Genomic DNA, 27,131 nt, shown 5'->3' on the forward strand with positions numbered 1-27,131 from the left:
CCTTATGCCTTAGTAGTAGACTCGCAAGAGTATTAAAACGAGGTCATGGGTTCAAATACCCATTGTAGTATGAGTATGTGCGTGTGTAAAAAGAAAAGAAAAGAAAAAAATTGCCTTAGGCTGTCAGCTAGCATGAATTTTTGCCAGAACTTGCAGATATACAAAGTGCGACACATAATGATCACTGCTTAGATTGTATCAAAATCTCTAGATTGTATTGGCATCTATGATTATCTCGAATTGAATTGTGTAGGTGTAGGATATTCTATTGTAACCATAAATTTCTTTTGGAAAGTAACTGGTTGATTTTAACAAACCTTTGTAATTTTCTACTACATATCATCTTTGAGAGTAGTGTTGTCACGCCCATAAAGGAGGAGAGTTGTCCTAGCTTGGCAGCCGGCATAAACTTTTGCCACAACTTGTAAGGATAAAAAGTGGACCCACAAAGACTAATGCTAAGATTATATCACAATCTCTAGATTGTATGTGCATCTACAATTATCTCTACATTTTATTTTATTTTTGGGTTCCCAGTCCTTGCTTCGGTGGCAAAATCTCAGGAGTTAATTTCAACACAAGGTCTTGGGTTCGATACCCATAGGTGGTGAAATCCCACTACAGCGTGAGTGGGTGCGTGTGTTTTTTACCGATGGCCCAACCCTTAACCTGCGGCCAGCCCAACCCTTTACCTGCGGCCAGTTTTACCGGCCACAGGCAAAGGGTACGCCCTATAAAATCAAAAAAACAAAAGAGCCCAAATCCATTTTAGCGCCGACCCTCTCGCTCTCGCTCTCCCTCCTCCCTCTCGCTCTCCCTCACGCTCTCCTTCTCCCTCTCTCTCCCTCTCCCTCTCCCTCTCCCTCCCTCTGCCTCTCCCTCTCGCACGCTCTCCCTTTCCCTCTCCCTCTGCCTCTCCCTCTCCGCTCGCTCTCCTCTCACTCTCACTCTCCCTATCTCTCTCTCTATCTCATCGGCCCTCTGCTGCAGTTCGGTCTTCTGCTACTCGTGAATCTCGGATTCTCATCCATCTCAGGTATGCTTTGTCGAATACAAATCCCTAATTAGGGATTTGCGTTGTCAAATCCATTTTTAGGGATTTGCATTGTCGATTCCCCGTCTTTTTTTTTTTCAGCTCATTTTTTTCACATATCAATTACTGATTTCTTAACTTGTGTTGGGCTGATTTTTTGCTGCATTTGTTTTCATATTGTCAAGGGTTAATGTCTTGTACTGATTGTAGTTGTTTATTGATTCCATATGGCTTTGCCATTTTGATTTGTTTATTTCTTGTTTTTCTTCTTTATTTCATCTGGTAATTACTTCTACAATGTTCGTATTACACTGTCAAGCTCACATGCCTGTAGCTAAAACAGATGGATAGAGTAGATGTAGAATATATACATCAAGGTGGGCCACACGGTAAGGGCTGCACCCTCTTGGGTGAGGCTGTAGTGGCCCTCTTGGGTGAGGCTGCAGTGGCACCTAATCCGCTCCAAATTTTATTGGGCCATGTGGTTGGGACCCTGACTGTGGGGCCACTGTGATTATGTGACTATATCCACTCCTGAAAAATAATAATAGTTTATCAAGTAATTAAACCTAGTTAGAAGCCAATCTCAAATATACTGATGAACAAAGCAACATTCGTTAAATCAATACATACCTGCTTTATATGATTTTAGTTATGGATAGGGACGATAGCATCTTTATCCATATCACGGAGATAGAGACAGAAATAGGAATGAGTTTCAGCAAGCACGCAACTCCTTCCAGTTTTGATTTACACTGTTGTCAGTTGGAGAATAGAACACCACAGGCATAAACTATATAGTTACATTGTACCATATATGTTCAACAAAGTTGTTTAAATTTTTTACATATGTTAGCCTATAAGTTGTCTACATTTTGCATGCTTCCATTTCCATCTGTTTACTAGTTTATTGATCAATTATAACGAAAATAAGTTTAAATTTATCAATGATTTCATATGGGTATCTAACTACAAATATCTCTATGCATGTTAAATTTGTGCTGATGCAGGTTTTTATTTTTTCAGTTTTCTGATATATTGATTTCACCATATGCATCAGAAAAGTCACTGGATTTAACTAACTCTTGCACATAAATGAATAGTTGCATGTTATGTATTCTATGTGCTGTCTTTTTCAGCATTAGTAGCTACAAAAAAATTTTAATCAAGATTTTTGTGTTTGCGCAGAATCTGAGCATGCAATGTTTTGTCATTTGACTGATTGGTTTCATTATACAGTTTGCCCCAATCTGACCCAACAAAATTAAATTTAATACAGTAGGTATTGTATAAGATTCTAGTCAAATTGCAAAGATTCGAACAGTTGACCATGAGGAGGAAGACAAGGATTGGAGAGCACCGGTTGCTCTCTGATACCATCTGATAATAGACCATCTTGAAAATTAATGTATTTTCAGAGGTTCATTTGGCTCCTAGAAAGTAGCCCTAATGGAAATGGAATCCATTAGCGAGAGCTGCTACACATGTTTGGTTTCTGGGAAATGCTTGAAAATGGATCTTATTTTATGTTTTGGGGCCATTTTCCTCCATAAAAGTTGGGGAGCAAATTTTTGGAGATATCATTGGTCATATTCTTGAAATGTTTATGTAGCTAGCCTTGAAATCTTGTCAATGATGCTAGATAGTCGCAGTTCATTGTCACTGTTTTTAGCTCAGCCACCAACTCGTGATGAGATATGATAATGCTGAATAAAAAGACAAGATTTTCGAGCTCTGAAAATGTAGAAGGAAATTGGAAAGTAAAACTACAACACAGAAGGAAAAAACAAAAACAAAAAAAAAAAAAGAAACAGAAAAAAAAGAAGAAGAAAAGATAATGAAAAAGGAACAACTGTAGGGAGGAAAAGGGGGCATTAGCCTTGAAAATTCAGATTAACTCCAGTAAAGAAAAACAGTTTCCAAGATCTGAAAATGTGGAAATTCCACCAAAGAAAAAAAAACAAAGAGAATGGAATTGGGAGAAAGAAAAGAACTTCCAAGGCTTGAGTTTGGATCAGCCTATTTTTTTGTCCTCATCCTAACACTAACTGGTGCAAATGATGGGCCGAGTAGATGTCACATACACAGCATAGTAGGCTCCACAGAGCTTTTTGCTGCACAAGAATGATACAAGTAGTATGAAATCTGCATCCTAATTTGCTCCTTGTGCAAGAGAACACGATCATAGACATACATCTACTTGTATGTATTATCTATTTTATATTTGATCATCCACACTGCTAATGGCCCATTTGCATCTGTGGAGCTGTATCACTTAAAGTTTTAAGCTTTGAATTCTTGAAGTTTTAAGCTTAATGCTGAGAAGTTTATGGGAGTAAGACACCATCTGTTTATTGCAGATGCTTACTTGGCCCTGTTGATATAATAATTTCATTCTTTGTGTCCATCACCCAATCAATCCAAAGTGCAAGCCCATGGCATATTCCAGGTCTAGTGAACTCTACCTGCAGTATAAAAAAGTTTAAAATGCAATGTGGAACTAAAGAGCAGAACATAGAGGCAGCCATTCCATGTACACTCAGGGACAACAGTTTCCATCCTTTTCTCATCAAATGAAATCTTGATTCCAAAAAAAAAAAAAAAGGGACAACAGTTTCTGTCAAGAAATGAGAAAGATGGTCTGCTCTATTATGGCGCAATTTAACTGGTATTGGAAATGTGGGCAACCTTGGATTACATGCATCCCAAAAATCATTCTGATTTTCTTTTGAAAGACCGATCTGACCCCATTTTCTGAAAGATTGATCTAACAATCTAACTGTTTGATCAATGGGTTTTTCATTGTTGAAAGTGAATGCAAACTGTATCACTTAAAGTGCCCATTAGAAGGTTCTTGATTGGATGGTATATGATGATTGACATTGATTTATCATTTGTAGGGACACTTAGCGAAAAAGGGAAAGACTACGACTTGCAGTAGTACCGGGGTAAATTTTCACACCAATTGAATAGTTCTTTTATTATGTTTTGAGATTATTGTGTTCTTAATTAGATGTGGTATACAAATGATGCAATGTATTGTGTTAAATAGTAAATTTTATTTGTAGGGCGTGATCGAAGCTCTTCTCATGATATGTCATTTCCAAAGATTTGTTGTTTGGAAAATTTGACTCTTTTATTCGTTGGAAATTAGTCATCATCTTGGCCTGTGGTAAAGTCCACATTAATGTGAAAAATAGACATTGTTACTTGCTAATGGAGGCAACATTCTTTCTTTCTTTTTCCTTTTTCCTTTTTTCCTTTTTGTCAAGCTGAGAACTGTGAGATGAAATCATCAAGTAGAAGAGCCAAAAGCACAGATAAAAAGGTGTGAAGTTGAACGAGCCATTATCTAAGGTTTTGGTTCTTGGCGACTTGGAACAAAATATTAGCCAATACATATCGGATTCTTTAAAAAAAACCCAATATGCATGGTTGATTTGGCCAATGAAAAGGATCCTGTTGTTATTTGATAGATGTTTTACTTTCCTTCAGGGACAAGGCTTCATGGTTGAGGTTCAGATAAATCCAATCTTAGGCATACCTTCCAGATATCTGGTAGATATTTTCAACTTCTCTAAATGTCCATCATAGTAATCACCAATCTGCTCCAATTTAGGAATCCAGCTACATGCATGCTCTGATGAATTATTTGGACAGGAATTGCTGCAATTTGTTCTAGATCATGTTGAAGATAAGAGGGTGGAATATTTGGTTGAGGTTAGTGAAATAGTGATGCAGGCTTTTTCTTTTAGTGCTCATGCTGTATTCTCTTCAAATTTCTTTTGGTGCAGACTTCCGATATCCTGTATTATGAAATGTTGGACATTCCTTTGCCAGAATTGCGAGGCTTGAAAACTCTGAAAGTTGCTTTCCATCACTCCACTAAAGATGAGGCGAGATCCCAAACCATGAGAGTCATCTAATTCTGGATCAAGTACAAACTTAGGTGTCTTTTGCTTTCTTTTCAGGTGGTTATTCACACTATTAGATTGCCCAAACAGAGTACTGTAGGGGATGTAATCAACGACTTGAAAACCAAGGTTAATTTCTGCAACTGTTTATGCACTTCTATTCGATGTGGTCCTCATCTTCTTCAAGGTTTCCTTAATGCATGAGCCTATTATCCCACTCTTTCTCAAAAGAGGACAATTGCTTTTCTAAGCTAGTAGTTTATTGAAACTCAGTTCATATGCAATCGGGATGCTTCTCATGTATTGACTGATAGAATGCTGCTATTTTGGTGCCCTTGGAAGAAAATCAACTGACTCTCTCCTGCATTCTGCAATAGGTTGAGCTGTCTCATCCCAATGCCAGGCTTCGACTGCTTGAGGCTTTCTGTCACAAGATATACAAGGTATGTATGTCTTTTGGAAATTGCTAGGCAGTGGTTAAAGTTAATTGCCATCCTCTTGTGAACTGATTTTGCCAATGACCAGAAGTACTTTGCTTTGGATCGGGATTTTCCCATGTCTGGTTGGACATACCCCCCTTCAAAACAGCTGCTCCATGGAAACTCACATCTGCCTTTTGTTGTGACTCTGCCGAGTCTTGGCAGTTTTTGTTTCAGAAGGAAAGTGTTGAGTCAACTGGGAGAATGTTAGTTTATATCAATGGAGTTGTCTTTGAGTTCCTAGATCTTAGAAAGAACCATGGAAATGAATTTGTGGCCATAACATATTATGTTTTGACCAGGAAATGGAACTAGCCAGCCATGATATCTCTGTGGGCAATGTAAGTCATTTTACCTCTTCTCATGATATGTCATTTTATAATTGGTTCCTTATCCTGAAACTTGTGATATTAGTTTTGATTAAGGAAATCATTAATTTACAGGTTTGACTATATTGAACGAGATTGCCGAGCTTGTGGTCTTGGTTGCAATTTTGAATTTCAGATGTATGTCTCGAGAACTTTCAAATTTCAGATTACCTCTTTGTTTCTATGGATTGGTTATGCAAAATGTATGTCCATTGTAATTTTCAATTTCATTTTGTTGCTTGCAGGTTCATTGCAATGTATGCTACTCTTGCCAGTCGAGATGTGGTATGTATTATCATTGGTCATCCTGCATTATCCTATCTTCTTTTTCTGCCATGGTGCCATTTCATTTTAAATTACATAACCGAAAGTTTTCAACTTGTGGTTTAGATCTTCATTATTTGTATTTTAACATGCTAAGGAAAATTGTCATTGCCATTTTCCTTAGGACTGTTGCTTGATTCCCAAGTCACCCTTTTATCTGGAAGGACCAGGTGGGCTTTTCGAGTACGTGGAAAAAAAAAACTAAAAGAGAATGGACTCATGGTTATTGTTGTAGCTGAAGGTGCAGGACAGGAGCTTGTTGCCGAAAGCATCCGATCAATGGACCAAGAGGATGCTTCAGGAAACAAGCTACTGCTTGATGTTGGGCTATGGATATCGCAGAAGATTAAGGTAGATTCTAAATCCAAAGTTCCAAATTATAGTATCAATGTCATAGGTCTGACTGTATAACATGGGAGTGTATGCATAAGCATGTTAGCCTGTTCTGTCTACTTTATTGAACACCCGAAATTGTTGGGTTGTTGGCACAAGGAGCTATTCTTCTGTTTATGCATCCAAGCAACTTAAGTCTAGGGAGAAATTTAAACATCATAGTTAGTGTAGGATGCTGTTGTACTAAGCAGTTGATGTTCTGTGAACATTCAGCAAACTCAGAATCCACAATCGTGTTTGTAATAAATTTACCCATTATCCCCTTTAGTAGTTTGGTTTGATGTTTGTGTTTTACTGGTCCTTCAATTTAACAATGTCAGAATTGTCAATATTGATTAATATTCTCTGTTTGCTGACAGAATACATACAAGCAAGCCTTGCAGCATTGCAAGATTATCCTAAAGCAAACAACCTCTAGAAGTTCCTTATCCACATCAAACAGGTCATCCTCTCCAAATTCTTTGAACATTTGAACAATTAATGAAAATGAGGTAGTCTTCATCCTTCTCTGCATAGTTCTCTTTGTTAGTCATCTTTTGACATTTCTATCTCTTTTATGACTTTCTTTTGAACTTTGAATCTTATATGCTGCTGTGATGGAATTACTCTAGTTGGGATGGGAATAACATTGTCCGATACACTGTCATTCCAAAAAAGCTATAAACTTCTTAATGTGTATGTTCATCTGACTCATTTGTACTGAACTTGTAGCTTTAATATGTATTTTGATGCAATATTGAGTTGAATTCCAATCTCTAACTTTGATACCAATTAATTTCTTTTTGCTATTTTGTTTTGCAGGTTTTAAGCATGGATGAATGGGAGCTAGATTGATGGATTATTTTATTTTATTTTATTTTTGAAACTATTCAATTTATTATTGTAAATATTATTCACGGCAGCTCGATGCATGTGAAAGGGCCACATAGGCATGTATTTTTATTTTTATTTTTAGGAAAACAATCACTGGGTGTGTGCTCAAAGATCTTTGAGCACCCATCCAGACTATCCAAATCGACAAGTCACTGACTACCCCTACAATAAAATAAGGGGAGTTGTTGGATCCTTACTCTTGATCCGGTGGTAGACTCCCAGGAGTTTCAACACCCGGTCAAGGGTTCGAGTATCCATGGGTGGTGAAATCCCACTATGGCGTGAGTGTGTGGGGTGTGTGCGTGTGTGGAAAAAAAATAAGGGGAGTTGTTTGATGTACTCTAGCAGCATATGACGCTTGATAAGCATGCACTCTAAAATGACTATAGTGGAACACATGGTAGCAGATTAATGGTCCCAAAATCAGATGCTTCGAGCAATCCCAACCTTTGATTTGTGAAAACTTGTATTTTCATTTTAAATGGTTAAATAAATATCCACCAATTTAATAGCTCTAGATAATCAAATAAGTGTGAATTTTGATTAATGATACATCTTAATTGTGTCCCATAATTTGGACAGTCTAATTTGAATTACTTATCTGTCATAAGCAATTTCTTAATTATTTCTAAGAGTATGTGTATCATCCATCACACTACTAGAGTATCAACATTTTTCTCTTAATAGTAGTCCTGTGGACTGTATTTTCCTAATTAGATTATTAATGGTGTGAATCTAGACACAGTCAACAAAGATCTTTGAGCACCGATCCAGAGTACAAACTGTCAGTAAATCCACATGAAGCAGCGGCCAGCGCAACCGCCAGTAAATCCCACATGTAGCGGCGGCTAGCACAACCGCCAGTAAAGGAACGTGACTGCCGGTAAAGCCTTTACCGACGCAGGCTTTACCGGCTGTTACATGACCGCAAGCAAAGGGTTTACCGGCGGTTTTCTGGGTCTTTGCCGGCGGTTTTGGCCACCGGTAAAGGCCAGTTTTCTTGTAGTGACTGTAACTTCTTTTTTCAAAAGGTAAAATAGTAACTCATTGATAAACCTTGTAATTGTCCACTGCATAGCATCTTTGAGAGATGTGTTCTTATTTCCATACTTAAACTTGCCTAAGAGAACAGTTGTCCAAGGTTGGCAGCTGGCATGAACTTTTGCCACAAGTACTCGTAAAGATACAAAGTGGACTCACGAAGACCACTGCTTAGACTATATCGGAATCTCTAGATTGTATTGGCATTTACCTATCTCTAATTGAATTGAGGATGATCTATTAGAACCATGACTTTCTTTTGGAATGTAACTCAGTTTATTTGAATAAGCCCTTGTAATTGTCTACTGCATAACATCTTTGAGAGTGATGCGGATGGCTTCCGCAGGCCTTCCGCGTCCGTAATCCTCCCAGGATCTTCTCCTTTCCTTCCACATTGCATCCAGTGCCATCGTAATTTAGATATTTTGATTATTCGATCCAAGTCGTTGATGCAGTGGGACCCTCCATCTCAGTAGCAGCACGCAACCAAGAAACCAGTTGCATGATGTTTTCTTTCTCTGTTTGCTCTTCTCAGTGCCACGGACCACACATGCGGCATCGAGCTGAGTCCGCGTGCGCGACGGGATGGGACGTGGGTGCGGGTGTACTCGCGGGGGTGTGTGTATGGGCACTCATGGGACTTTATTTGCGAGTGTACTTGCACTTATGCCTTTTTGTTTTAATACAGAGAGATGTAACTGTTTGGTTGGTCACACCTTTTGGGTTTAAACCCAACATACCATACCCTTTCGAAAGGGTGCTTAATGCACTACTTCGGAATCTATATAAGGACTTCCATTTTAGTTTCAAAACTACGAAAAATCTTTTCTTCTATTGTGAAAACTCTCTCTATATTTGGTTTACGAGTTTTGGTTGTTGAGTCAACTCAGCACTTTTTGGTTAAATTGCAAGTGGTTCGAGCCCGCGTACAGTGAGTGCACCACTGGGACCGGGTCATATTCATTGTATCTTGGAGGTCGATTGCTTTGGAAACTTGTTGCACTTGGGACATTGTCCAAGGGTGGAAAATTCGATTTCAAGCCGAGCGATTCATGTCACGCCTCAACATAAATCTATAAATCTTATATCTTAAATTTAATTTTCTTTTTGGTTCTCGATTTTAAATAGTCGATTTGATTTAACCAAATATTCCAATAATCTTAAAATCAAAATTTTGAATTAAATAGACTATGGCTACTGTAACAGTTAATGCTTCTATCGAGTTAGCCAAAATCGAACCGTTCGCTAGAAAATGATTTAAACAGTGGAAATAAAAATTCATATTCGCACTGACCACCCTTAAAGTTTCATACATACTGTCTTAGTCATTTACTATAGATCTAACAAATCAAACTGAAGTAGCATATGATAATAATTGTAAAAATTGTATTATGAACTCTTTGTCCAACAAATTATATAATGTGTATGCTTCTTACGAGTCTGCTAAAGATATAAGGACTGCTTTAGAAAAGAAGTACAATCTAGAAGATGCAGGCGCTAAGAAACATGCAATCGCTAATTTTATTCACTATGAAATGACATATCTGTCACGAATCGGCTTCAAGATTTTCAAAATCTAGTTCATGAACTGTCGTCAGAAGGAATTAAGTTGGATGAAATGTTTTTGTTAGGAGCGCTGATAGAAAAGATACCGTCCTCCTATTAAGAATATAAGAATAAAATGAAACACAAAAAGAACAATGTTTCATTGGAAACTACAATCGTACACATACGAATAGAGAAGGCCAATAGAAACATGGACAAAAAAGAAAATGTAAATGACATATATTCAAAATTGAATCTTGTGGAATCAAATCGGGAAAACAATAAGATTAAGAAAAAAGAAAATATCTTAACTGTGGTAAGATTGGACATTATGCTAATGAATGCAGGCTCAAAAAACAGAATGCAAACAATCAATTTAAGAAAAAAAGAAATTGCTACAATTGTGGAAAGCCTATACAACACATTAAAACTTGTAAGCTTAAGAAAAATAAAAATAAGTTGCAGGCTAATCTTATAGAAACATGCAATGAGTTTGACATGGTGGTAGTTGTGGTGACAGAAGTCTTTCTTATAAACAACTTGGAATGGGTGCTAGACATTAGTGCAACTCCGTACGTGTGTAAGAATCATAGTATGTTTACCTCATACTAAGAATCAGGAGATGATGAACAGATGTTCATGGGTAATGCTATAACATTTCCAGTTGTAGGGAAATAAAAAGTACTTCTAAAACTTACTTCTGAAAAGACTCTGATGTTGAATGATGTCATATATGTGCCTAACATTAGAAGAAACTTGGTCTCCGGTTCGATCCTTAATAAAGCTGGTGTCAAGTTAGTATTTTATTAAGATAAACTTGTAATGACTAAGAATGGAACTTTTGTTAGTAATTGATATTGTAATGATGGTCTATTCATTGTAAATGTATCCAATGATAATAATAATAAGACATCCAGTTCTGTTTATATCGTTGAACACTTTTATCTATGGCATAGTAGATTAGGTCATGTGAACGTAGCATCTTTGAAGAAAATGAAAAAATTAAGTTTATTACCTAATATATCTAATGAAGAATTCGATAAATATGAAATATGTGTAGAATCAAAATTCATTAGAAAACTCTTTAAACGGATAGAATGATTTTCTGACATATTAGAGTTGATATATAGTGACTTAGATGATTTTAGAGTACACATGTATAGAGGTGGAAAAAGATATTACATAACTTTTATAGATGACTACTTTACACTCACTAGAGTCCATCTGTTAATAAACAAAGATGAAGTTTTAAATATTTTTTTTAAGTATAAAATTAAAGTTGAAAATCAGTTAAATATAAAAATTAAAAGACTTAGAATAAATAGATGGGGTGAGTATGAATTTTCTCAATTTAGAGAAATGTGTGAAAAGAGTGGGATAATTCACGAAACTACAGCTCCTTATACACCAGAATAGAATGGAATAGCAGAGCGTAAGAATAGAACTCTTAGGGAGATGATGTATGCTATGTTAAACAGTTCAGATTTACCCTCGAATATGGAGGGAGAAGCAATTTTGTCTGCTTGTTATATCCTAAATAGGATTGCTTCTAAGTCTTCTAAACAAACACCTTACGAACTTTAAAAGAACCGTGTTCATAGTTATAAATATATTAAAGTGTGAAGGTGTCTTGTTAACGTAAGATTGCTTGAAACCAAGAAAAGAAAGTTAGGTCATAAAACAACTGACCGTGTATTTATAGGTTACACACAAAATACTGCAGCATACATGTTTCTAATTTTAAAGACTAAGGATAATATTCTACATCTTAATACAATTATAAAAGTTATGGATGCAGAGTTTTTTGATAATGCATTCCCTATTAAATCTAAGTCTATGCGAATAGAGTAAATTAATGGATCAGATAGCGCGTCTACTAGTAAAAGTGTTTACGAGAAAGTAGTATACGAGATATAACCAAGAAAAGTATTAGAGTTAGAAGAGAAACTAACCTAGAAGATAGTTTTTTAACCTTCTTAGTAGAAGATGATCCTGCAACTTATATAGAAGTGATTAATTCTTTAGATGCAACCTTCTGGAAAGAATTAATTAATAAATTATGAGTTGGTATATTCAATAATACTTGGGAACTTGTAGACCTACCACCTAGGAACAAACCAATAGGTTATAAAATGTGTGTTTAAAAAGAAATTAAAATCAGATGAGACTATTGATAAATTTAAGGCAAGATTGGTAGCAAAAAAGGCTTTAAACAAAAAGAATGAATAGATTATTTTGATACATATTCTCTTGTAACTAGGATTACAACTATTAAGGTCTTAATAGCGATAGCTTCCATATATAAATTGGTAGTACACCAGATGAACGTTGAGATTGCTTTCCTAAATAGAGACGTAAAATAAGATATATATATATATATACGGAGCAACCTGAGAGTTATAAGATACCAAGTAAAGAAAATAAAATATGTCGACTAATTAAATCACTATATGGTCTAAAATATGCTCTTAAACAATGATATGAAAATTTTGATGGTATTTTGAAATCAAATGTAAATAGATGTCTATATAGTAAAATTTTCAGAAATGATTATATTATAATATGTCTTTATGTTGATGACATGCTTATTTTTGAAACTAATATTATGTTAATTATTGTGACTAAGAAATTCTTGTCAGCTAAATTTGATATGAAAGACTTAGGAGACGCTAGTGTAATCTTAAGTATTGAAGTAATCAGGAAAGATGGTGGTCTTGTATTATTACAATCTTATTATATTGAAAAATTATTGAGAAAGTTTAACCATTTTGATTTTTTTCCTGTTAGTACACCTTATGATTACAATGTGACTCTCATAAAAAATACGGGTAGTAGTATGTCTCAATTTTCCAGGATAATTAGTAGCCTCATGTATCTGATAAACTGCACTAGACCAGACATAACTTTTACAGTAGTAAGGCTAAGTAGATATACACATAATCTTGAAAAAGAGCATTGCAATGTCTTGTTTAGAATTTTGAAATACTTAAAAGGTAGTATAGCCTATGATTTACATTATAATGGTTATCTTGCTTTATTAAAAGGATATAGTAATGCTAAATGGATCACTAATTCAGATGAGACAAAATCCATTAGCGGATATGTCTTCACTTTGGGTGGAGGAGCGGCCTCTTAGAAGTCTATCAAGCAGACATGTATCGCTCGGTCAACTATGAAATCCGAGTTTATTGCCTTAAAAAAAAAGCTGGATTAGAAGTTGAGTGACTTAGAAATCTCTTAGCTAATGTACCATTGCGGCCAAAGCCTGTATCACCCGTGTCTATTCATTGTGATTGTTAAGCAGTTATAACAAAAGCAGAGAGTAAAATATATAATGGAAAGAGCAAGCATATTAGACTCAGACACAATATAGTGAAACACATATTATGTGATGGAGTCATATCTATTGACTTTGTGAGGTCAGAAAAGAATCTGACAGATCCTCTGATCAAAGAACTATATAAAAGATTAGTCGATTACACATCAAAGGGAATGGGGCTAAGCCTACTATATGATATTCCAGTGTCGGCAACCCAACCTATACAAGTGGAGATCCCATGAGATAGTTTCAATGGATAAATAATAAGACACGAGGTAGACGATTGCACTGATATAAATGAGCCCTTTCTATGGTGTAGCAGTGCAAGCAGTAATGCAAAAAGATGAATTTTTAGAACTCTTAATGGATCCATAATCATATATTTGGTGGTGTATACAGTTGTTGCATACAATTAATGAAATTCACCTATATGGGTGTGGAGGTGGAGGCCGCTTCTTATGAGAATCTAAGCGAATTCTCTAGAGCACTCATGAAATCCAGGTAATGGTGTATGGCCGAAAAGTACTGAATTGCAAAAAATAGTTGTGTCAGTGGCACGTACTTACAAGTTACACTAAAAGGATTCAGATTCAAGACTATGGTGTTAACTGATTCTTGTAAATCTGTCTTGCTTACTCTAATGTCGGTTCATGTCTATGGTGACACCCACACCATTGCACAACTATAACGCTTTAACCCGGAAGACTTTTTATTTTGAAATATGTAAGAGATTGTTGTATTTTGTTTTAAAATTTATATTAAAATTAGAATTTCAAATATTTTGGTTTTCCTCCATATTTGAAAATTTTGGTGCTTTAGAGTTGTGAGTTTTGTCCCACATCGGATTTACCAAACAAAATCTTTTTGTATATAAGATAAGCTTTTTACCTTATGGATTGAGCCCGATTTAGGGGACATGTGAATTTGGTCATTGGAGGGGGGTATGCCAATAGCTCTAATATATGCCATTGACCACACATGCGTGTGCACGCCAAGCTGAATTACACCACACCATGCCGTGTCGAGTCCAAGTCCGTGTGCGCGATGAGACGGGACGGGCCGGGTGGCGGGTGCGGATATACTCGTGTGTGTGTGTGTGTAGGTACTCGCAAGACTTTATTTACGAAAGTGTACTCCCACTTACGCTTTTTCGTTTTAAACTAGAGAGATGTGACGTTCGGTTGGTCGCACCTATTGGGTATAAACCGAATCGATTAAACCCTTTCGAAAGGGTGCTTAATGAACCACTTTGGAGTCCATATAAGGACTTCCGTTTCAGTTTCAAAACTACAAAAAATCTTTTTTTCTATTGTGAAAACTCTTTCTGTCTTTTGGTTTATGAGTTTTGGTTGCTAAGTTCGTTGCTGAGTCAACTCAGAGCTTTCGAGCCGAGCTGCACCACACTGTGTCGTGCCGAGTTCGAGTCTGTGTGCGCAACGAGATGAGATGGGACGGGTGGCGGGTGCAGGTATACTTGTGTGTTAATGTATATGGGTACTCGCGAGACTTTATTTACGAAAGTGTACTCACACTTGCGCCTTTTCGTTTTAAATGAGAGAGATGTGACGTTCGGTTGGTCACACCTATTGGGTATAAACCCAGCGGATTAAACCCTTTCGAAAGGGTGCTTAATGCACCACTTCGGATTCTATATAAGGACTTCTATTTCAGTTTCAAAACTACAAAAAATCTTTTTGTCTATTGTGAAAACTCTCTGTCTTCTAGTTTACGAGTTTTGGTTGTCAAGTTCGTTGTTGAGTCAACTCAGCGCTTTCGGGTTAAACCGCAAGTGGTTCGAGCACATATATAATAAGTGCACCGTTGGGACTGGGTCATAGTCATTGTACCTTCTAGGTCAATTGCTTTAGAAACCTATTGCACTTAGGACGCTGTCCAAGTGGAGCAAATTCGATTTCAAGCCGAGTGACTCACGTCACGCCTCGACTCAAATCTATATAAGTCTTCTATCTCAAATTTTTCTTTTTTTTTAATTTGTTCTCGATTTTAAATAGTCTATTTGATTCAACTAAATATTCCAACATGAAGAGGAGGAGGAGGAGAAGGAAAAGGGAAGAAGAAGAAAAGAAGAAAAGAAAAGGAAAAGGGAAAAGGAAGAAGGAAAAGCTGGATTGAGTCGACTCACCCAGTCGACCCGCTGAATCTCCAAACTCAGATTTGATTCTAGAACTTAATCGTGCCGTGCACACCATTCATCAGATTAAAAGTCGAGGAATCAATGTGTGCCATCCCTTGCTAAGATCTTGTCGTTTCACTTTAGAGACTTATTGAGTTGCATCGAGTCATACCAAGTCTAATCAAGTTAAATTGAGTCTACAAGGAATCAAACCCAGATCAAGTACACATAAAATCGGCTACACATCAGATCTCTCTCAATGCACAAGTGGGTGATCTTCCCATTCTTGGTAAATTCCAAAGTTTATTCTAAAATAATATGTTAGTTTCAATGTTTCCATATGACTGAGTTTTATTTGATTTTGATTCATGCCATAGTATGTTGATTTTCTTAATTGAATCTAGAGTTACCTTAACTTTTAGAAATTGCAATTATTTTAAATTAGGATTGCATATGATCTTGCTTTATTTTACATACCTTAGTTATGTGAAATTGATTATAGACTTTGTGGCTATGCAATTATATTTATGTTATTCACTTGTTATATTTCGAAGTGAGTTTTTAGTTGGAATTATTGGTGTTCTGCCTTAAGTTTTCCTCAAAAGATAGTGTGGGTGCTCTATCTTTAATTGTCCCTAAAAATCGTGTGGGTACTCTTCCCGATGTATTCCCTAAAGGATCGTATGAATGCTCTACCTTGCATCTTCCCTAAAAGATTGTGTGGGTGCTTTGTCATAGGTTGTCCCTAAAAGGTCGCATGGGTTCTCTGCCCTGAGTGTTCTCTAAAATATCATGCGGGTGCTCTACCTTGGGTCTTCTCTAAAAGATCGCATAGGTGCTCTGCCATGGGTTGTTTTTAAAAGATTGGTATGGGTGCTTTGCCTTGGGTTGTCCTTAAAATATTGGTATGGGTGCTTTGTCCTGGGTTGTTTCTAAGACATTGCTATGGGTGATCTGCCTTGAGTTATTCCCTAAAAGATTGGTATGTGTGCTATGTCCTAGGTTATTTCTTAAAAGAACGGTATGGTGCTCTGCCTTGAGTTATTCACTAAAAGATCGATATGAGTGCTTTTCCTTGAGTTATTCCTAAAAAGATCAGTACGGGTGCTCTAGGTTATTCCTTAAAAGATTGTTACGGGTGCTTTGCCCTAAGTTGCTTTGTTAAAGAATCGTATGGGTGCTCTATCCTTTATTACTCTTAAAATATTTGAAGGAGAATGTTATTTATTTAATACCATGTTTCTATTTATCTATAAAGTTCAAGTATTCTTGTGATTCAATGTTTCATTATATATACATTAATTTCTGCTTTATAATTTATGTATGTTATGTTTGTGCATTTTCTTTAATATATTTGTGAAGAACTTCCAAATTATGGGTGTGATATGACTCTACGAGCTATTATACTCACCCCCACTTTTAGACAGTTTTGCAGGGCACAAGAATTAATCAATGGATGGAGCGATCGAAGCGAAGATTTAGGTGAATTTCTAGCTTGTAGTTCTTCCTTGTAGTTATATTTGATGAAACAAAAATAAATGTAGAAATGAGATCTTTGGAAAATACTATTGTAATTTGACTTGTATTGGATTTGTCAGAATGTATCTATTGATGACAAGTGAATTGTATGAGGTTTGTGATTGTAATCGTTGTAAAAAAATAAAAAATAAAAAATAAAAAGATCACCAGTCTGAGATTCAGGTTGAGTTATTCTATTTAGCACCCAAATTTCGGACATGACACTAGGCATAACTCCTTCCTCCAGTCTCCACTCTTCTAATGGATATAATTCTTCAAGATGTAAGAATGCGAGAGAAGGTAAACAATCCGAGTATGCGAAGGCTTTTCAGCTTCCCCGACTTCATAAGTGGGTCTTGCTTTAAATAGGACTCTCGAGGTAAGTTTGGGGAGGTTTGCTGGAAATTCATCAGACTCAGGTAGCTTCTCTAACGCTCCATGCAAACGCAACTTACATAAATTGAGAAGACGTTTAAGCGGCACCAACAATAGGATTGGGTATCCCAATCCTATTGTGCTCTAACGGTTAAGTAAAAAAATAAATCAAACCTGGGGGAAAAGGATAAAGTTTGGACGGTCAAAAACTTCCACTTAAATCCAATTGGGTCCCAACAGAATGAGAAGAAATAAAATTTTAGAAATCGTACTAATGTGAATCAGCTTGGATGGATAATTACCATTCTCATTCAATATGGGCTTGAAAGCATGGATTGACCACAAAATCCAAACATGTTGGCTCTTCAATAAGAGTTCAAAAAAAAAAAAAAAGGTGGAGCGCCCCACCTGAAATTTATTGATTGAAAACAGTTCTATACAATCACTTCCTTCAAAGCCAACCCAAACGTCCAGCCCTAGCCACCCGTTGACAGCAGCCAAAACCGAGCCCTCCTGCTCCAGCGCTCTCCCTTCCCTGTTTTCCTTTTTCCTTTTCTTTCCATTTCAAGGAATCTCAGATTTCCTCCCCGGCAGCCAACCTCCTCACGTCCCTCCAAAACCTCTCCTTTCTCTTTCTTCTTATAGGCTGATACAGCCAGGCCCCAATTCTCACGCAGCAGAGGTCGTGTTGGAGACGGTGCTGAATGGCTTCCGCAGCTACAGCCGCTTCACACCTTTACGCAGCAAAACTTGGGGCTTCAAAAACTCCTGATTTCCTTGAATTTCGTCTGTGAAATCAACGTCTCCTGGGACTTTTCTGGCTGAAATTTACGATGGACGGTTCAGATCATCCGTCCGATCGCTCCCACGAGTGCACAATCCGCCGTAAAAACCGGACGGCTTCCGGTTGCGAAACAGAGTGCATTACGCACTCTCGTTGTTTGATGGTGGGGCCCACAAAGCTTTTGTTTTGGAAAATCCACTCCGTCCACTGTATTCTGCTAGAAAAACCAGGCGGGAATCACTGTTTTTGGATCCAAATCGGTGTGGTCCATGGGTGCTTTTATTCAGCCGTCCGTCGTCCGTTTTAACGCTCGAAACCAATCTCCGGTGTCGGTTGACATTCATCCACCTAGGCCTGAGTGATAGGGGGCACGTGCGTCTTATAGACGGTCCGGATCTGCCCTTTGATGCGTGGTGGGGCCCACAAAGATTCGTCCGCACGTCCGTGTGCGGACGCTAGAAGAAAGAGCTTCGGTGCTGAAGAAGAGTCTCGGTCAGAGATGATTTGAATTTTCTTTTAATGCCGTGCACGGCTAGTGCACTTATGCACCATGCACATCTGCCTCATATGGGATCCACATATGATGTTTGCGAGAAATCTGCACCGTCCATCTTCTGAATCGTCAAAATTAAGACGTTGAGACCGAAGATGAGGCGTATCCAGAGATCAGGTGGGCCCTAGATCAGTAAATTGTGCGCTGAAATGACCGTTGGGCCACTTCTGCAGCGATCCAATGGATGAAATTTTACGTGTACGGTTCATTTATGGTCCTCAGGCCACGTATGGAGTTTTGAACTGATCAGATGGTGGGAACCCTATGATCTTACATTCTGGACACTTTTCAGGCCACTTGAGCTTCAATTTCTCGGACCCCTGGTGTATAATTCCGTCGCTCTTGGTCTCCTAGAGTCCGTCCCTTGCCTTGGTGATTCTGGAGCATCAAATCCATGCATTTGATACTATTTTTCAGTCCACGCTCCTGATTCCTCCTTGCAACAGAAACTGATGAAACAAAAATAAATGTATTAATGAGATCTTTGGAAAATACTATTGTAATTTGACTTGTATTGGATTTGTCGGAATGTATCTATTGATGACAAGTGAATTGTATGAGGTTTGTGATCGTAATCGTTGTAAAAAAATAAAAAGATCACCAGTCTGAGATCCAGGTTGAGTTATTCTATTTAGCACCTGAATTTCGGACATGACACTAGGCATAACTCCTTCCTCCACTCTCCACTCTTCTAATGGATATAATTCTTCAAGATGTAAGGATGCGAGAGAAGGTCAACAATCCGAGTATGCGAAGGCTTTTCAGCTTCCCCAATGTCATAAGTAGGTCTTGCTTTAAATAGGACTCTCGAGGTAAGTTTGGGGAGGTTTGCTGGAAATTCATCAGACTCGGGTAGCTTCTCTAACGCTCCATGCAAACGCAACTTACATAAATTGAGAAGACGTTTAAGCGGCACCAACAATAGGATTGGGTATCCCAATCCTATTGTGCTCTAACAGTTAAGTAAAAAAATAAATCAAACCTGGGGGAAAAGGATAAAGTTTGGACGGTCAAAAACTTCCACTTAAATCCAATTGGGTCCCAACAGAATGAGAAGAGATAAAATTTTAGAAATCGTACTAATGTGAATCAGCTTGGGTGGATAATTACCATTCTCATTCAATATGGGCTTGAAAGCATGGATTGACCACAAAATCCAAACATGTTGGCTCTTCAATAAGAGTTCAAAAAAAATTAAAAAAAAGGTGGAGCGCCCCACCTGAAATTTATTGATTGAAAACAGTTCTATACAATCATTCAAGCAAACGCCAATAAAACAAAAGGGCGTATCACCTATCATATAGATCGACCACGTTTTTTTATTTTATTTTATAAATTAATTAATTATTACTGCAGCCAAAGTTTCATAGAACAAATGGCCCAAAGCAAGACAGAGCATCACCAAACCATTGCCACAGCAAAACAGGCTCAGCTGCAACAAAACAACAAAAAATAACAAAAGACCCACCCAACACCTGCAGCAGCAACACTAGGGAAGGCAATCACCAACATAGAAAATGAAAACCACATCAAAGCAGATACCAGGAAAAGGGACCCATGCCAGCTAACACTGCTAATTATGCAGACATCTTCCATTTTCTCTACCTTCTCTGCCACTATAAGAAGACTGCTAGCCATGCCGGGCCATGAATAAGATATCTGTGACCAATGAAAATAACAGTACTGCCTCGAAGAAGAACACATGTATTATAGTCCCCATAGAAAACAATTATATTAAAAAAGACAGTGCTAGCCATGCTGGGCCATGAATAAGATATCTGTGACCAATGAAAATAACAGTACTGCCTCGAAGAAGAACACATGTATTATAGTCCATATAGAAAACAATTATATTAAAAAAGACAGTGCTAGCCATGCTGGGCCATGAATAAGATATCTGTGACCAATGAAAATAACAGTACTGCCTTGAAGAAGAACACATGTATTATATAGTCCATATAGAAAACAATTATATTAAAAAAGGCAGTGCTAGCCATGCTGGGCCATGAATAAGATATCTGTGACCAATGAAAATAACAGTACTGCCTCGAAGAAGAACACATGTATTATAGTCCATATAGAAAACAATTATATTAAAAAAGACAGTGCTAGCCATGCTGGGCCATGAATAAGATATCTGTGACCAATGAAAATAACAGTACTGCCTCGAAGAAGAATACATGTATTATAGTCCATATAGAAAACAATTATATTAAAAAAGACCAAAAACAAATAAATACCATTAAAAATAAGCCTAAAATTTTCTCCATAAAGGTCGGAGGTTTTCTAGCCTCACACTCACATTTTGAGTCTGTAGAACATTTGAATGAAGCATAAGATGGCTTCTGCCCTGTACAGAACAGTTTAAATAAAAAATTATCTGTTTTGCCAATTGAACATGCATATGGGGCCTGCATTGTTGGTTGATTCACATGATTTTTTTATATTCTCAATACACTTGCCAAGTTGGCATGTCTATTGCGAAAACTATCCCCAAATGTTGAGTCTATGATACAAGAAACAAGCACATCAGAACAATATTGGGCCGATTTGTGTGAAGAGGCAATCCACGGCAAACATGCCAAACCACTGTAAAATACAATGGTCTACCCATCAGGTTGGAAAAATGTATGCATTAAACTTAGATTGTATCTTTTCTTAAATGGTTCACTTTTCTTGTAAAGGTACAACCCATCTGATAAATGGACTGTCCTGTTGTAACCAGGTCACGTTCGTGGTAGTTGACACCTGATGAATGGCTCTAAATCTCACTCATATGTGCCACAATAGCTGTGTGCTGCACATCCGCCTCTTGAAAAAATATCTTGAAAACCAGTAGAAAGAGGAGCATACATTTTGTTGTGATCATGACGGTGGTTGTGGCCATGATGGTGGCAATGCCCTTGTTGATGTCAGAGAAGCTGATGATCAGCTAGGTGAAGAGTTAAATGATCGGGAGCACAATAAACATGGAGAAACAGCCCGTTTAAGCCTATAAACAATTGCTTCCTCTTTAAATAAACATATTAGATCCAAACACAAATATAGTAATCACGAGTCAAAACATTACAGAAGTCATATTGAAGTATGGAAGATTGGCAGGAAAAGATGTAGACATCGATCATGCTACAATTTGAAAATATCATCCAAACATCTCACACCATTCATAAATGAACTTTCATTGGTGACCATTCACTGTGTCACATCCATTTGCCTCTTACATGCGAAGCAACTTCTACTACAAACGAAAGACCGCAAATCAGATCTCTAGTTAAAACCTAAAAGAAATGTTCTACTATTTATACTAAAACAACTCATGAGCACACCTGTTCCTACAATCCGGTGGGGCTGGTGGTAATCCAGACTATAGCTCTGATGGGTCTCAATTTGGACAGAAAATGTCCCCAGATTGGAAGTTCCTAATCCTTCGATCAATAGCCTGCAGGTAAACTGTTAAGGAGAAAAAAATACAGTAAAAAGCCTAGGAAAAAGGACAAAGATTGTGTGGTTAGGAACTTTCGCTTGGATCCGATTGGGTCCTGTTAGAACGAGAACTTGTAACAATTAAGAACAATCACTAATGGCGAATTAATTTTCAGTGCAGATGGGTAATTACCATTCTCATTCAATATGGTTTGAAAGTATGGATCCACAAAGTCCAAACATCTTGGCCCTTCTATGAGTTCTTTTGGAACGAGGAAAATTACAATACCACCACCAAAAGGAACATTGCAATACAATCACTGTCTTGAAGATGAGCAAATGCAAAATTTAGGTTAATCCACCCATATGGTAGCATCATACGGGAAGTATTGTCATTTTAAATTAATTTGCAATCTGTGGTAGTTGAACACGCATGATTGGCCTGCTTTATTTGTTAACTAGCCTGATTTTTGCATAGGTCATTGTCATGAGGTGGGCCATTTTATATACAACTCAGATGTTTGATACATTTGCCAGGACGATGTCTACTGCGAACGCCATCGCCCACTGTTGAATCTATGATATAAGCAACTGATACAGAGGAACATGATGATGTTATTCATCCAAAGAGGCAATCTACAGAACATATGCTAACACAGCACAGATCTGGATTGTTCATCATGTGGGGACTGCAATAAACATGTCGTATCCCATAAACAAAGATGGTCCATCGAAATGTTTCTCTTCAACAATACATTTCTCTTATACACGTACGCACTAAATCTTTTCAAATGTTTTTCTTCGACAATACATTTCTCTTATACAGGTATAGGTGACCTGATGAGTTGACTTATCTGATTTTTGGGCTAGGTCATGTTCGTTATGGTTCTCACCTGATAGGTGTTCCAGATTTCACTCGCATGTGCCATAATGGCATGATTGATGCACATCAGCTTCTTGATGAAAACAAACATGGTTAAGTCAATGATCAAACAACTAAAGATTGTCCAACCAATGTGAATTTATATGATGGTCCACACGAGAGAGCCTACTAGATGGATGATACCATGGTTTCGTCCAACCATATAATGCCCCATTTATGGACCATCAAAACAAAGTACGGCTACCATGATTGAGCCAAAACCATTCTTAGTTAAGGCATTTCCTCCAAGAATTAGCAAATGACCACTAGCATGACCATGTATGGATACATACAGTCAAAGAATGGAGAAGTTAGCGGCAGTTGCCATATCAAGATTCTAAAGATTGTGAACTAGCGTAAGTTACTTGATGAATATAACTAGAATTACTATTCATATGCTTATATTAACTACAACTAAAAGGGACATAAAAATAATGAGAGCAAAGAAGTCTCACCAACGTAACTCGCAAGTATTCAGGTAGAGGAAACCCTTGTGCAGAACAAGCCATTTCCTAACCCTTGTGTGCTCTCCAATGCAATCTGAGAATGTGGATATTTTTCAGTTTCTCCAACAATACATGGTACAGATTTCCATAACAAGATTTAAAAGATGGTAAAACAGAGTAAATTCATTTACATATAATTTAAAACCCATATGATTAAATTAACTTCTGAGTATTGATTAATGGGAAAAATGAAAATGATGATGGGAAAGAAGTCTCACCAATTTAGAACCCCAAAAAGTCGAGATCCAAGAAGTGAATCTGGTGTCACCTCAACTTTATCATTGGTTATGTCAATGGAAGGTATGTGATGAATCTTGTGCCAATCCTCTCCCTCTTCTCGAACCCTTTCTTTGAATTCATTGGGCATGTCTCGCAGCTCCAATTTCTCAAGTGTGGCCACATGTTGCAGTCCTGGAAGCTTCTTCAAATGACAGCATTTATTGATCTGTAAATGTAAAAGACTTGGCATAGCTCCTTCCTCCACTGTCCACTCTTCTAATTGATGTAACCCTTCAAGATGTAAGGATTTGAGTCGAGGAAATCCTTGCGCAGCACAAGCCATTTCCTTTCCCCTATATGAACTCGAAAGTAATCTGAGAATACGAAGGTTTTTCAGCTTCTCCAACGTCGCCAGCGGATCCTGATTTAAACAGGAGAATAGCAAGGTGAGCTTAGTGAGGTTTGTTGGGAATTCAATAGACTCAGGTAACTTCTCTAACCTACCTTCCAAACGCAACTTACTTAACTTGAGAAGAGGTGAAAGAGGTACCAACGACCCTTGGTTTTTATACTCGAAGCCTTGTGTCACTATCGACAGAGACTGGAGGCAGCCCAGATTGGCAATTGATTCATTGAATACCTCAGCATCTGCTCCTGTAACTAAACCGATTCCTAATTTCCTAAGATTGGTGAGCTTTCCCAAGCAACTCTGCATCCATTTGCCAGCCTTTACATGTGACAGAGTCTGCAGATTACTCATCTGGTCTAGCCTTGGATGTCCTTCTATCACTCCCCAAGGTCCCACCCATCCCAAGTAATTCAACTTATCTACCCCCTTCACTTGAAGATGTCTTAACTGTCGCATCTTCCCTATTGTGCTGGGTACTTTGATGTTATCAAAAGATGCTACAGATAGAGTTTGTAAACTGGGAAGATTGCCTATGGATGATGGGAGGCTTTTTAAGAAAGTTTTGGTACACCCAAGGTATCTCAAGTGGACGAGTTCACCTATTTCTGTCGGTAGCTTTTCTATTGGTGCACCATGTAAACATAGCACCCTAAGCAACTTAAAGCCTCTGTACAGAAACTTCTCTTGTTTCCTTTGAAGCCACGAATAGCCTTGGGTGTAGATCAACACAGAGCGAACGTGTGGAGAGGAAGACGTTAAGGAATTGTACTTACTCAAGTCATTATGGTGAATTGCAAGTCGACGGGCTCTAGATGCAGACGTAACATTCATATTTCCATGGTGGACTTCGAGGAACTTACCTTCCTTAGCTTCTGATATGGAGAGATCCCGTAAAAGATCATGGACGCGAAAACTTTTAATACCCCCGCTTGAACTTCTTTTTGCAACTTGAACCATGCATCTCTGAATCAATTCCTTCAGAAACATTTCTCCAACCTCCTCCAATGTTTCTTCCCCCCTCTGTTGAAGGAACCCTTCTGCAGCCCACATTCGAATCAATTCCATGGTGTGGAACTCGTAGTCCTCTGGAAAATTGCCCAAGTAGAGAAAACATGGTTTCAAGCGATGGGGTAGATCATTATAACTCAAAGATAATATACTGGAGATTTTGACATCTCCCTTGATAAACTGCCAGCTAATGGTCTTGCATACATTCTCCCACTCTCTTGGTTCTTTCCTTGATAAGAGCCCTCCAATGACAACGATCGCAAGAGGTAGACAGTGGCATTTTTCCACAATCTCTCTTCCTAACACTTCCAAATCCCGAGGGCAACCACCATCTTGTCCTGGGAATGCTTTCTTCCGGAACAATTTCCAGCTCTCTTCATTGTTTAGAAATCGCAGTTCGTGGGGCTGGCTTCGTGCATCTGCATATAAAGCTACATCTTTGTTGCGTGTGGTGAGCACGATCCTACTTCCATTATTCATATCTGGAAACGCATCCTTCAAAGAATCCCATGCTTCGCCTTTCCATATATCATCCAATACCACCAAGTATCTCTTGTGATTCAGATACTCGGAAATCTTGTCCCTCAGCTCAACAACATTCATTTTCTCCACCATTTCGAGCTCCTCATTAGAGAGAACCAGACAGCGTTTTACGATGACCCCCAAAAGATCTCTCACATCATACTCTTGTGATACAGAAATCCATGCATGAGTATGGAAATGTTTCTTAACACTATCAGTGTTATAAAGTTTCTTAGTAAGAGTAGTCTTACCAAGACCACCCATTCCGACTACAGATACAACACAACGTCGCAGCTCTCCCTCCGTCAACCGCATGACCAATGCCTCCAAGTCCTTCTCAAAACCAACAAAATCTGGTTCTTGAACATTAGGAGAAGTAAGCCTCCATTCTTGGAGGCTTCGACCTGCAGAGCTTGACCCTTCCGCCCTGCCTATGCTTTCGATGCCGTAAGTTGTCCTTCTTTTGGAGATGTCATCGATTTTAAGCTTTATATGTTTGATCTTTGAAGCAATCTTATGGCGAGCTATCAACTCACTGACAATGAAAGCACACCTCTTGATGGAGCACAAGGATCCTCGTCCCCTCAAGGATTCTACCTTCAAGAGAAAGGAGTCGATGACATCCTCTGTATCGTATGCAATGCCATGGACGTCCCGCACCCACTTCTTCGCTCTTTCATCTCCTTGTTGTTCAGCATCTGCATCTTTTAAGAAGGACCGCATCCAACCCAGTTCTGTTTCGATCCATTCCACCTGAGCTCGCAATCCAATCAAGGAAATAGCTTCTTGAATGAGCAGATTGCCGAGTTTTTCGACGAGGAACGAAACAACAGGCTCAACAACAATTTCCATCTTTCTTCTCTTGTTTCTCTCACAAGAAAACTCAGATTAGAGATTTCTTCTGCAAACAAGGTCGGATGTGTTTCTATTTATAGGCTTTAAAAGGCATAGCAAACTACTACTTCTTTCTCCTTCCTTTCTTTCTTTTTTCCCTCAAAAGAAACTATGCTACTAGGAATTCATCACTGTTCATATATTAATATAAAATTAAGATATTTGATAAGCGCTTATTCTACGAAATTATGAGTATGGGCCCACTGTGGCGTGTATATAGTCAACCTGAGCAGCAGAGTCAACCCACTAGTACGCCCAAAAAGTCAGGCCGATTCCACCATCACGTGGGCTACCACATGACCGTAGAGGTGTATTCGATCCATTCAAACCCATGACATTCGAGCTGTGTAGACCACTAGTGTTGTGGTTTGGGATCCAAATTGTACATCTGTTGTGCCTTTTATTTTTTATTCATGCATCCCAATAACCATCTTGATCTAAAACTTAAATGGGACACACCACAGGGAGATGTGCGGTCACACCTAAAACCTATATATTTAGGTGATATGGTCCACCTGAGTCTTAAAATGGCTAACATTTTGTGTTCCCCTTCATCCTGTTGGAGAGCACTGACT

The 27,131-nt window shown here is 38.0% G+C and overlaps 2 protein-coding genes across 12 annotated transcripts; one reads left to right on the forward strand and one right to left on the reverse strand.

Annotated features, from left to right (window-relative positions):
- The first annotated feature begins 1,021 nt into the window (after positions 1–1,021).
- LOC131258099 (ubiquitin C-terminal hydrolase 12-like) lies at positions 1,022–7,895 on the forward strand. Of its 4 annotated transcripts, XM_058259159.1 has the most exons (13): positions 1,566–3,981; positions 4,306–4,361; positions 4,529–4,591; positions 4,694–4,753; positions 4,828–4,929; positions 5,005–5,076; positions 5,325–5,390; positions 5,729–5,767; positions 5,870–5,932; positions 6,040–6,079; positions 6,243–6,469; positions 6,871–7,002; positions 7,313–7,895. In XM_058259159.1, the coding sequence occupies exons 2-9, from the start codon at positions 4,320–4,322 to the stop codon at positions 5,873–5,875; spliced, it is 450 nt and encodes a 149-aa protein (XP_058115142.1). In that variant the 5' UTR covers positions 1,566–3,981; positions 4,306–4,319; the 3' UTR covers positions 5,876–5,932; positions 6,040–6,079; positions 6,243–6,469; positions 6,871–7,002; positions 7,313–7,895. The 4 variants fall into 4 exon arrangements, 1 of the variants encoding a protein (XP_058115142.1); XR_009177873.1 differs by lacking the exons at positions 4,306–4,361; positions 4,529–4,591; positions 4,694–4,753 and adding an exon at positions 1,022–1,036 and having other exon boundaries at positions 3,934–3,981; positions 4,828–5,390; XR_009177874.1 differs by lacking the exons at positions 4,306–4,361; positions 4,529–4,591; positions 4,694–4,753 and having other exon boundaries at positions 1,916–3,482; positions 3,934–3,981; positions 4,828–5,390.
- Positions 7,896–21,748: 13,853 nt separating this feature from the next.
- LOC131258100 (disease resistance protein RPP13-like) lies at positions 21,749–26,686 on the reverse strand. Of its 8 annotated transcripts, none has more exons than XR_009177875.1 (3): positions 23,723–26,685; positions 23,454–23,538; positions 21,749–22,103 (listed from the first exon to the last, which is right to left on the reverse strand). XR_009177875.1 is itself a non-coding variant. In XM_058259160.1 (2 exons), coding segments are annotated over exons 1-2 (2,793 nt in total). In that variant the 5' UTR covers positions 26,515–26,685; the 3' UTR covers positions 21,749–23,537. The 8 variants fall into 8 exon arrangements, 5 of the variants coding, with proteins under 5 accessions (XP_058115143.1, XP_058115148.1, XP_058115147.1 ...); XR_009177877.1 differs by having other exon boundaries at positions 21,749–21,888; positions 21,980–23,538; XR_009177876.1 differs by having other exon boundaries at positions 21,749–21,891; positions 21,980–23,538.
- Between the last annotated feature and the right edge of the window lie 445 nt (positions 26,687–27,131).

The sequence above is a fragment of the Magnolia sinica genome, chromosome 10 (genome assembly GCF_029962835.1).
Source record: "Magnolia sinica isolate HGM2019 chromosome 10, MsV1, whole genome shotgun sequence".
In the NCBI taxonomy this organism is placed as follows: Eukaryota; Viridiplantae; Streptophyta; class Magnoliopsida; order Magnoliales; family Magnoliaceae; genus Magnolia; species Magnolia sinica.